The sequence below is a fragment of the Curcuma longa genome, chromosome 4, assembly GCF_044706935.1.
Source record: "Curcuma longa cultivar G26 ecotype Majalengka, Jawa Barat chromosome 4, ITB_CL_G26_1.1, whole genome shotgun sequence".
NCBI classification, from domain to species: Eukaryota; Viridiplantae; Streptophyta; class Magnoliopsida; order Zingiberales; family Zingiberaceae; genus Curcuma; species Curcuma longa.
Window position 1 is genome coordinate 2,140,931 of NC_133864.1, and position 11,869 is coordinate 2,152,799.

The window sequence follows — 11,869 nt, forward strand, 5'->3', positions numbered from 1 at the left end:
ATATGATCAAGTTCTGGTATGGACCTAGATCGATGATGTGACGCCTAGATGGATAGAACAATCCCAAGGATCGGTAGACCGATAAACTTGATAACATGAGATCGTGGATCGCGAAGAGCTCGATCTTTTAGATCAAGTTTATCCAAGATTGGTATACCAATAAGACTTATCAGTAGATCAAAAAAACCTTAGAAAAGAAGGCCTCGGGAACAGAGTTGCATATCAATCTCTCTACTACTATTACGCTGTGCTCGAAAGAAAAGCAAGGAAACTCTACTCGTGTGACCGGGAAGCCTAGGAGGAGTGTGAGACGCTCAAGGCTTCGAGACCAACCGTCGACTATTTGGTTTTTGGTTTGCATGTATTATTACATGCTATGCTTTATCTTTCATATTTGTGCATGTAATTAAAACTATAAAAGGTTTCTTCGCCTTCGAAAAAAATTCTGAAAGGAGATTCACTAGTGGGCGGATGCCTCCAGTACATAAGCATTGAAGTACCAACCCCGAGAGAGGGGGGTTGGGAACCAAGTAAAAACCTGGAGTTATTCTTTGCTTTGTTTATTTATATTCCGCTGCAAGTACTAACTCTCTTAATAGAATGAACGAAAGACGAAGTAATAAAAAAGCGCGATTGATATTCATCCCCTCTATCGATCCCACTGGTCCTCTATCGAGGTCACGTTGGGTGTCTATTTTCCAAGATACAATGGGATGACCACACAGACAATCAAACGTTGATTGTTCGTGACGAACTGAATGTATACACAAATGTTATCAAGAAAAGGTTGTTGAGCGAAATGCACGATAGAGAGGAGATTTTGGAGGATGAAAGTTGATGGAGTTTTTGCTCAAGACCTGTGCTTTCTGCTCGAGGTCACAACCTCTTTATATAGGAGCTCAGAACCTTGACAATATTAAATGGTCTAATAAATGTCATTTATCGCCTTTACTCGCTTGGTTTGAAATGCCAATTGTCAACCATTTATAGTCAATCATTTCTATCCGGATGGTTACAAATCCTCCATTAACATATGTTGGTGCAATCAATCTCTGGTCAAGGTTGACCAAGTTAACCAAGCTCGAGTTGACTCGAGTTGGGTTTTGATATTTGAATAATATGTAGGTGGTAAAGTGAGACATCGACTAGGTCAAGGTTGACCTAATACTTGAAGTGTCGAAAGTCCAACATAACATTAGCATGAGGCAAGAAAAATTCAAGTGAGTCACGATTGATCAGACATAATAGGAAGTTGGCACAAAAATGAGAAGTCCAAGTGGATCACGGTTGATTGAACACTTAGCGGTCAAAAATCTAACAGAGAGTTGATATGAGAAGGGAAGTCTAAGTGGGTCATTGAGGACTGAACACTTAACATGAGAAGTGAAGTTCAAGTGGGTCATGAATAATTGGATACTTGACATAACAAGCAAAGTTCAAGTGGGTCATGGAGGACCAAACACTTGGTGATTATGAAAGTTCTAGCAGGTCAAGGATGATCAAATGCTAGATAATGAAAAAACTCGACAAGTCAAGGTTGATCAGATGTTAATCAAAGAAAGTCTTGGTAGGTTGAAGTCAACTGGATACTAGGTAAGATCAGAATTCAGTCTCGATAAGGCTGAAATGAGTATTAGTCGATTGATTAGGTATATCGATCGACCGATAGACTCTATACCCCAAAATTGAGGTTTAAGGTGTTTTTAGGATTTACTACAATAATTATGATTTCGTCTACAGTAACTAGGGTTGCTGCAGTAGCTATGGTTTGTTGTAAACCCAAAGCCCTGAAAATTAGGATTGCTATAGTGATTTAGGTGGATGCTACAGTACATTAGGGTTTGCTACAATATCAGGTTTTCTGCTATAGTACTTTTGCTACTATAGCGAACGATTGGTAGCACTGTAGCAGCAAACAGAATGCTATGAAATCGATTTGCCAGTTCGGTTGCTTATTGGCAATCGATTGGTGACTTCTAGCAATCGATTGCTAAGATAAAAAAGAGTCATTCTATAGGTTTAAACGGTGGGATCGGATAACAATCGATTGAGGAAAGTAAGCAATCGATTGTCAAGCAAAAATCAGCCCGAATGTATCCTATAAAAGAGGGTTTCAAGGTAATTTGAAGTAGCCGAATCTTGAAGGTTTAGCGATGAAGTGCTGCTGCATTTCCTGCCATCAATAGTTGACTCGAGTTAGATTTCGATGTATAAGCAATATGTAGGTGGTAAAGTGAGACGTCGAGTAGGTCAAGGTTGGCCAGATATTTGACGATGTCGAAAGTCCAACATGGCATTGGCATGAGGTGCCAAATGTCCAAGTGGGTTACCGTTGATTGAACACTCAACCGTGCACTCGGTGATCAGAAGACCAATGGAAAGTTGGCTCGAAGACGAGAAGTCCAAGTGAATCATGGTTGACTAACACTTGGCGATCGAAAGTCCAACAGAAAGTGGACATGAGCAGGGAAGTCCAAATGGGTCATTAAGGACCGACCACTTGACATAAGAAGTGAAGTCTAAGTGGGGGTTCATGAAGGATCAGGCACTTAGTAGGAGAAGCTAAGTACAAGTGGGGCATGGAGGTCCCGATACTTGGTGATGATGGAAGTCTTAGCATGTTAAGATATCAGATGCTAGGCAACGGAAAATCCCAACAGGTCAAGGTTGATCGAATGTTGACCAAAGAAAGTCTTGGTAGGTTGAGCTCAATTGGATATTAGGTAAGATGAGAATTCAGCCTTGGTAATACTGAAACATGATTATTAGTCGATTGATTGGGTGTATCGATCCATCGATAGACTCTAAACTCTGAAATTGAGATTTTAGGTATTTTCAAGGTTTGCTATAGTAATTAGAATTTTTGCTATAGTAATTGAGGTTGTTATAGCAGCTAGGGTTCGTTGCAAACCCAAAGCCCTAAAAATTATGATTGTTATAGTGAGTTCGAGGGATGCTACAGTAATTTTAGGGTTTGCTACAATACCATATTTAAGGTTTCTGCTACCGTAGCAATCAATTGGTAGCATTATAGGAGCGAATAGAACGTTGTGAAATCAATTGGCTAGTTCGACTATTTATTGGCAATCGATTGGTGACCTATAGTAATTGATTGATAAGGTAAAAAATGAGTTGTTCTGTAGGTTTAAATGGTTGGATTCAATAGCAATTGACTCTAAACTCTGAAATTGAGATTTAAGGTATTTTCAGGGTTTGCTATAGTAATTAGAATTTCTGCTACAGTAACTAAGGTTGCTATAGCAGCTAGGATTCGTTGCAAACCCAAAGCCCTGAAAATTATGATTGCTATAGTGAGTTCGAGGGATCCTACAATAATTTTAGAGTTTGCTACAATACCATATTTAAGGTTTCTGCTACAGTAGCAATCAATTGGTAGCATTATAGGAGCGAATAGAACGTTGTGAAATCAATTGGCCAGTTCAACTATTTATTGGCAATCAATTGGTGACTTCTAGTAATCAATTGATAAGGTAAAAAATGAATTGTTCTGTAAGTTTAAATGGTCAGATTTGATAGCAATTGATTGATGAAGGTAGGCAATCGATTATCAGGTGGAAATCAACCCGAATGCATCCTATAAAAGAGAGTTTCGAGGTCATTTGAAGTAACCGGTTCTTGAGGATTTGGCGATGAAGTGCTATTGCATTTCCTATTATCAAGAGGCAATCTAAAGATATAAAAAAGCATTCAAAGCAAAGATTTGTGTAAAGTTGTTACTTTCATTTGTATTTATATGTTCGCTTTGTTTTGTGTTGTTTTGTAAGAAACAAGCTGTAAGAGGCTTCTCCACCTTCAAAAAATATTCGAGAAGGAGAAGGATAGTGATGATAGATCATTAGGACTAAGCTAAGCCTTGAAGTAGTCATCTTGGGAAGCGACAAACCAAGTAAAATCTTAATGTTGTACATGTGACTTCAGTTTGTTTTGTGCTTGTATTTTCTATTATTGTGTATTTTATTTCTACTACACATTCAAACGACAAACACGAGATCAAGATGAAACAAATCGGAGTTATTCACCCCCTCTAGCTCGCATAGGTCCTATCAAATGGTATTAGAACGAAATTGCTCTTCATTGGACTAACTGCCAGATGGAGCACAAGGCTAAAGGGAAAAAGAAGAAGTCACATTCTTAAGCCCTTCAATATCAACGAGTCATCACTCATCAGACTCACTATCAAAAGAGCTCAATTTCGGAATGAATCCTCAAGACAGATTCAATTTCGACATCTAAGTACCTCCGCTATTTGGATTAGGAAGTTTTTATCAATGGAAAGATAGGGTTAAGAATTTCTTGCACAATGGACATCAACAATTGGTTCATCCTAATAGAGGGATTTGAAGCTCCAATGGATAGCAAAGAAAAATTCCTTAAGAAAAAGAAATTGACCAAGGAACGACTTTAAAAATCGAAAATAAATGACAAAGTAATTAAAATTTTAAATAATTTAGTTTCAAACGACATTTTGTATAGAATAGGAATATATCAAGTTAAGAATCTATAAAGTAAGTTTGTCAAACTTCATAAAAATTATTGATAAATAATTTGAAAAGGAGATAAATCATCAGAGATTTCATTCTGACCCAATAATTCATTGTACGAACGGGTGAGACAATCAATCGAATATATATTTCGCACCTATAATTTTATAATAAATAAATAGATCACCTTTTACAGAAGAGTTAACATCTCGCATTTGACAGGATAGACCGACCAAAAAGGATGTGTCCCCGTCCATAACAGTGATTCAACGATCCACATTATTAAACTGATGGCCTGTAATATTAAATCAATGATGACTCTACCAAAAGGAGGTGCATCTACCCCTTGAAAAGGTGCCTTGACAATGGAAGCAGGAAGGCAGTGTGTCAACTCTTGCATCGTCATTTCATCGTTCATCAATTTGAATCTTTGTCTTATCGATGAGTTGAATGGTTAAACCCTTTTTGTTGGACCAATCTCATTAGCTCAGAGAGTTTCCAATGACATAAGATGTTATAATAGTCTTCTAGTGCTTTTAGGTGTTTGTTTTTTTAAGAGTAATTAACTCAGCTAAGAGACAGTAAGGGCGTGAACTACATTTAATATCTTATTAATATTATTTATTATAAATTCATATTTATATATTTCTTTGTATATCTCTTTATCCATACTAGCGTGAAAGCTTTTTAAACACTAATTTGGTCTAAATTTTACTTTGCAAATGCTTATTTCCTAATGCATAAAGAAGAGGTATATATATACTTTTGTAAAAGGTGAAATTCGCTATCTCAGCAATCCCACACGGTCGGCTCCACGACTATCTATGAGGAGGTAAATCGAGAAGATACAATTGACCACGACGGAAAAAGACATTTCTCGGCTTCAGAGATTCAAATCTTATCCATTCTATAATTCCTTACCCATTTTTATTCACGACCATCTGTTGTATTGTCTGACTTCGCCAGGATCAACTCAGCTATAACTCAGAGACAAAGAAAAGATATATATACGTACCTTGATTGATTGGATCTTTGAGATCATAAAATCACACCCCACCCCACCCAAAAAAAAAAAATTGTTGACTAAATCCAACCAACGAAACCAAGAAGTCACTGTCAACATCCGGTCAGTCTTCTTCCAGAGACCCACTTGCTCAATCAACACTCTGAAAGTCTAAACCTACCCGTCATTCACGGGTCAGCCATTCCACAAACACTGACAGACTTCCCTTTAATCTCTTCTTCATCTCCTAAATACTCAATCAATCCGGTAAAAAAACTAATAAAGCGAAAGAGGAAGATCTTTCGAGTGTTGACATATAATTTATTAAAATGATATATTTCGATCATCCTTATTCGTCACAGTATGAAAGTAACAGCTACTAACTAAAAGATAAAGAAAGTTAAGCAGATGGTGAATGGAGTACTGTCACTGATGCTTTCTTTACTACTCGTCAACTGCCCCATTTGAGGTGGAAACAAGCTTCTAATTATAAGGCCTCACAAGTCTGTGCATGCGTTCGGACTTGCAGGCTTGTGGTTGTGCTATGGGGAATCTTCTTTCATGCGGAGTTCCCGGCGGCGTCGGCAAAGTTGTGCTCTCCGACGGCACGGTCCGTGAGCTCTATGGGCCGACACCGGCAGCCGAGCTGATGGTGGAGCACCCTCATGAATTCGTGGTCGACTTGTGCTTGCTAGCCGCTGCCAATTACACCAGCAAGGTAATACCGTTGTCCGCCGACCACATGCTTGAGCCGAGCAAGGTGTACGTGATGCTCCCCATGGCCGGCACGATGGCTTCGGCTGGCTTGTCGACGGTTGAGGCTCGTCGGGCCTTGGCAATGGCTAGGCAAACGATGAGATCAAGCACGAGGGGCTTCTTGGGAGTGCTTGGGGGAGGATCCAAGGAGGCAATTGAAGCACCGACGACCGAAGAGAAGAGCAAGGCGGGGGAACGGAAAGCATCTATGGCGGAGTACGGTGAAGGGGCGGCGGCAAGGCCGGAGGTTCTGATAAGGCAACAATATCTGTGCCCAAGGTGGAGGCCAAGTCTAGACACCATTTTGGAGATGAGCTTGGAGAAGCACAAGGTGCCTCACTGGTTGTTTTGACATGAAATTAATACAATGTTTTAACTAAGCATGTCATGTAGTTTTTACTCTATTGCAATCTTGTTTTATATAAATGTCTAATTAGAATTTCTTTATAAAAAAATTATATGGTAGTCAAGAATATAAATATGTATAAATTTATTATTGGGTAGGTGAATCAAGGGAAAATCATCTACTTGTTATTTTAAAAAATGCTTAAGAATTTTTTTTCAAGTCATTTTCATGAGAGTTATAACTAATCTTCCTTAGTCTCCAAAGGTATACCTTATCCTATTAAGCTCCAATTACTACCATATCATTTGATTGTGACCTAGCCTCATTTGATTAAAATATTAGTAAAACTAAAATAAACCCTAGACCTTTGCTTTCTACAATGTCCTCTTATTTCTAGTCACTTTTTTTCAATAAAATTCCATCCACTAACTCTCTTTTTGATTGGTGAATTCCAAGTAAGAAGACATGTAAATACCTGTATACTCTCGCAAACATAGTGTTACTCAATCTTACTACAGACATTATTGTCAGAGTTATACTGAATTAAAAATTATAGAAATTCAAATTTAAACTTATCTCTATTAAGTTGGCCTTGCTCACATAGCTTGCTTGGGAAGGCTGGACAGCATCGCTACTGGAAGTCCAATCTTTCCCGAGTGACCCAAGCTCGAGTGGGAATCGTGCCCAAGCAATCCGAGTGAGTCAACACTAGTGAGTAATGCCCGAATCCGAGTAGGTCGCTGAGTGGCAAGTCGGGAAGGAGAGAAGTCAAGGTATGTGTTTGATATAATTTTCTTAAAATAAATTCGTCCTCTTCGACAATACTCTGAGGTAACAATGGATATTTGTTTTTAAGAAACAGCGACAAAACCACTATTTCAGCTTAGCACAGATTATTCGTGAGGAGCTAAGTATGTACCCAAACAATATCATAGAAGAGCTACTGAGTGAGTCGTTGGATAGAGAAGAGAACGGAGAAACGAGCTAGAGTTTCTACTCATTATTTTTATGCATCTCTTTCTTCTACCAAAGGAGGAGCCTCCTTATATAAGGGCTCTTATCTTTAGCTGCATTAAATGACCAAATAATAATCATTATTCATTGCCTTCATATTGTAACATTAACAACTAACCATCAATGGTTGGTTGTTTCACTCGAGTAGGTACGAATAAGTAATTAAAGCGTCTGTTATACACTTTGAGCAGATAGTGAAAAATAAATTCATGTGGCAAAAGTAGGTTGATCCACTTGGATAAACTTTTCTCTTGATCGATTTGATATTTGACATGTGTAAGTCAGACTCGCACACAAATCAGTTGAATTCAATCCAATCTGGATCTTAGATTTACACATACCCCTATAGACTCATGTGTGAAAAAGAGTCTCTCCCTATACATGCTCACAACTTCGATAATTGTGATTCATTATAAACGAACCTTCAAGCCACTCATCCTTCAATGTGAGACTAATATCTTATTCACAATGGAGTCCTACTAATTTTCATCCACCACTTTTATCATTCATATTTTTCCATCTTATCACCTGACTAGTCCTAAATGTGGGTGACCTTTCTCTTAATTCGCCGATCAAATAAATTCAAAAGTATGAGTGGCTTGGTGGTCCAACTGTTCCAATTTTTGACTACGACGACAAATTTCTTATTGGTCCTGATTCGAACCTCGGTGCATGGTAGTATCTACTAGGGCCTTGTCGCTAACACGTGCCCAAGGAGGCAAGTGAGTCCTATTATATATGCCTCTATTCCAATCCAAAACTATTGCAAAATGATCATTTAAGAGATTAAAAAATCTCCTTAATGCCTCGTCACACAAAAGTAATGTCGTAGCTAGCTCTTCTTTGATATTCCCAAAAGTTCAACTCTATCAATTCAGATGAGACTAAGGTCCAATTGGTTATTAAAGAGTTTCTTTTTTAGACAATCCTCCTAATTGCTAATTTTGAAAAATAAAAAATATAACACTTCTTTGAAGTTTCTAAAGAGTCCAACTATGTCAATTGTTAGCTATATAAGGTCGAATGAATCACCGAGGAGATTTTAGAGCATATCCTTATGGTTTGCACTCCCAAGCGTCGATATAAACCAATTTTAGGCTAAAATAAGGTCAAATTGCAATCAAGGTACGATGAATCATTTACTTTATAAGATTGCATGGAACTAGTTAGAGGGATCCAAGAATGAATAACTAGTGTCGTAAAATTCTTACAAACCGATGAAATGATGATAGAAAACATGATTTATATTCTGATTGCTTGCCAATGGCCGACTGTGAACAAAGGATCAACTATCATATGAGGCGTGCAAGACTTGTCTACTATGCTAATATGTCGAATAGAGGGACCACCTCTTCTTTCAATGCTTAGTCAGTATGAATTTATGGACAAAAGTGAAGCAGTGGCTAGGCATCCGACGCAAACTTGCCCAGCATCTCGAGGCTATTACGCACCATCCGAAGCAAATTCTAAGACAGCAGACGCTTGATCAAAGCATGATCGTATTCCTATTTTATGGCCGGTTGCATGTGATTTCCTTATATGGAAATGCACTAATCACTCCTTGTGAGGCAATAGAAAAAATGTACAAATTGTTCTATTAAGGACACAAGCTCGATAGCTCTACAAACAAATAAATCTAACTAACCTCTCGATTTCCTCAACCAAGAACGGTAATCAGTTGTGGAAACCCTTTAAAAGGAACAACATGTTCTAAGTAAAGAAACAAGTACAAGAGAAAAACAATCCTAATCTCATCTTCAAGAATGAATATTATCACAAAGATAAGAGTAGACTTATCGAACCAATTGAGAGATTGAAAATGAAATTGAAGCCTTTGATCAAGAGCAAACCCTTGGGATTTAGATGACCTCTAGTAATTAGAATATATAAATCTAGATTTGAATGGTCATTTGTGGAATAATTAGGTCTACCTAAGAAAAGTGTATATTGACTTAAGTCAAACTTCTATGATCATTAGAAGCCAATGTTTAAATTTGGGTTGACCTAAGGAAATCTTAGGCCACATTAGAGATATCTTGGCTGATCTAACCAAATGTTAGTTAGGCCTACCTTCAAATTTGAAGGTTCCATTATTCATCTTAGGGCGAGTAAAAAATATCAAGGTCAACGTAGCTTTGAATTAGTGGATCATGTAAGGTCAACATACCTTTGATTATTGGATCATATTGTTACTGTTTTTTTTTTTTTTTTTGTAGTAATTCAGGTATCCAGCTCTTCAAATCGATTAATCCTAAAGGTGATCGATCCGACCCCATCAAAAATTTTTCATTGGCCACGACTAATCCTAGAGGTGATCGATCCGATCCTACAAAAGTTTTTCATCAGCCACTAGAATAATTGAAAAACGCAAATAGTGTATCACTTCGTAGCTAGCATTCTAAAGTTGTCTTCCATTGGAGGAAATTAATCTGTAGTACACCGCAGCTAAGAATTGATATGTGAATGCTAGTTAACTCCGGAAGCATTTTGCAGTTGTACCGTAGCCCTGAGGGCTCTTGGATCATATTGTTATAGTTAGAGGTGGTGAATAGACAAGTATCAATTTTCATTGTTAAATCATTTTTGCCTCTGTATTTTGTTAGTTGCACATCAAAATATTAAAATATACATAAAAAATAATAATACACCAATCGATTTATATAGTTCGTAACTTACAGTCTATAACCTGGTAGATTATTTTTGATAACACTATTATATTTTCTCCACTTTACATATTTTTAGGAGGTGAAAAAACTTCTTATAATTTCTATTCTTACATCAACAAACACAAAGAAATGCAAAAATACAATTAAATAACAAAAAAAAATATAAGAATAGTAAAAAGTTATAAAGAAAAAGATCGTTTGGTTGCATTCTTGTCCTAGTAAATTGCTCAGAGGCTTTGAAATGCAATAATACTTTCCTTGGAATCAATTATGAGTGTTTTCTTCAAAATCTATATGAGATCAATTTTTATAAGCCTCTTATTTGAGTTTAGAAATTACTAATAAGTTGATTAATTTTAACATATCAATCGACTAGTTCATTGTTTCATCTAGGTTTGTACTTGTTCGTTCACTGACTAGTTCATTAGTTGGTTGAACCTTGATACATTGTCCATTTTCATCTGGATCTAGATCTATTCATCCATTGATTAGTTCATCGGTCGACTAGTAATTCACTATCAATTGACTAAATCTAAGTTTAATGTTTATGTAATCATACTCTAAAGTGGTTTGATGTGATCATGGGATTTGATGTTTGGGCAAATGGTTTAAATTAGACATTTTATGTGTATGTGTTTGAGCATGCAGGAACTGCAGAAACACATATGAAAAAACTCTAGAGTGTTGACCTAGTGTGACTACGTTGGAGCTTGATGGCTCGATGTCCATAAGATCAGAGAAGATTACATGAGACAAAGTGAGGTACTGCAAAATAAGGAGTATTAAGGCAGCGAGGATGACATATGAAGAAAGCAGACTTCAAAGGCAATGATGTAAAAGATGGTATGGAGAAGAGTCATGAGCTTAGGTGCATTTAAAAGATGTGGGGCCTAAAGGAAAAGAAATTTGATGTGAAGTCAAATTCCAAGGGGGTAAGAAACTACTGACTAAAGAAAAAGAGATTTGATGTAGGCCTATGCTCTTGTATTAAACTACTGACTATAATTAAAAACCCATGTTTTTATGTTGTAGGCTCTCTACAAGTGAAGCTTATCAACGTCATCTGTTGCATAATATTGCCCAAAACAAGTGAAGCCAAAGATGAATTCTTAAATCCACCCGTCTATTATTTTATAATAAATAAATAATAAAAAAGATAAATAAACTATTCTTTTGTTTGAAATAAACATCAGAAAATATTTTCGTACAGTAAACTTTCTTTAATTTTTATTTTCGTCCTCCCAAATAAACATAACATTATGCCCAAAGGCATCCAAGACTTTTGGTTTATTCGATGGTTTATATCATCCTTTACTATAACAATTAGACTCTGTATGTAATTTACAAAGTCCTCACAAACACATACACAAAATCGGTAATATATATAAGCATAATTTAAACCCTTTATAACACTTCAAAATATTTTGGTCGAACCTGATTGCTTGAAACACAATTAAACAAACATGTATTAGGGCTTGAAAAGGAATAATATGTCATGACTAAGAATTCATGATGACAATAATATAGTTTGAGGAGTAGTATTTCCGTAGTGGTTAACTGTAATTTCTCGATTTACCTTCTA

The 11,869-nt window shown here is 36.8% G+C and overlaps 1 protein-coding gene across 1 annotated transcript; it reads left to right on the forward strand.

The window, feature by feature from the left end:
* The first annotated feature begins 6,046 nt into the window (after nt 1–6,046).
* Nucleotides 6,047–6,641, forward strand: LOC141826023 (uncharacterized). Its single transcript, XM_074713278.1, has one exon. The coding sequence runs from the start codon at nt 6,050–6,052 to the stop codon at nt 6,611–6,613; it is 564 nt and encodes a 187-aa protein (XP_074569379.1). The 5' UTR covers nt 6,047–6,049; the 3' UTR covers nt 6,614–6,641.
* Nucleotides 6,642–11,869: the final 5,228 nt, after the last annotated feature.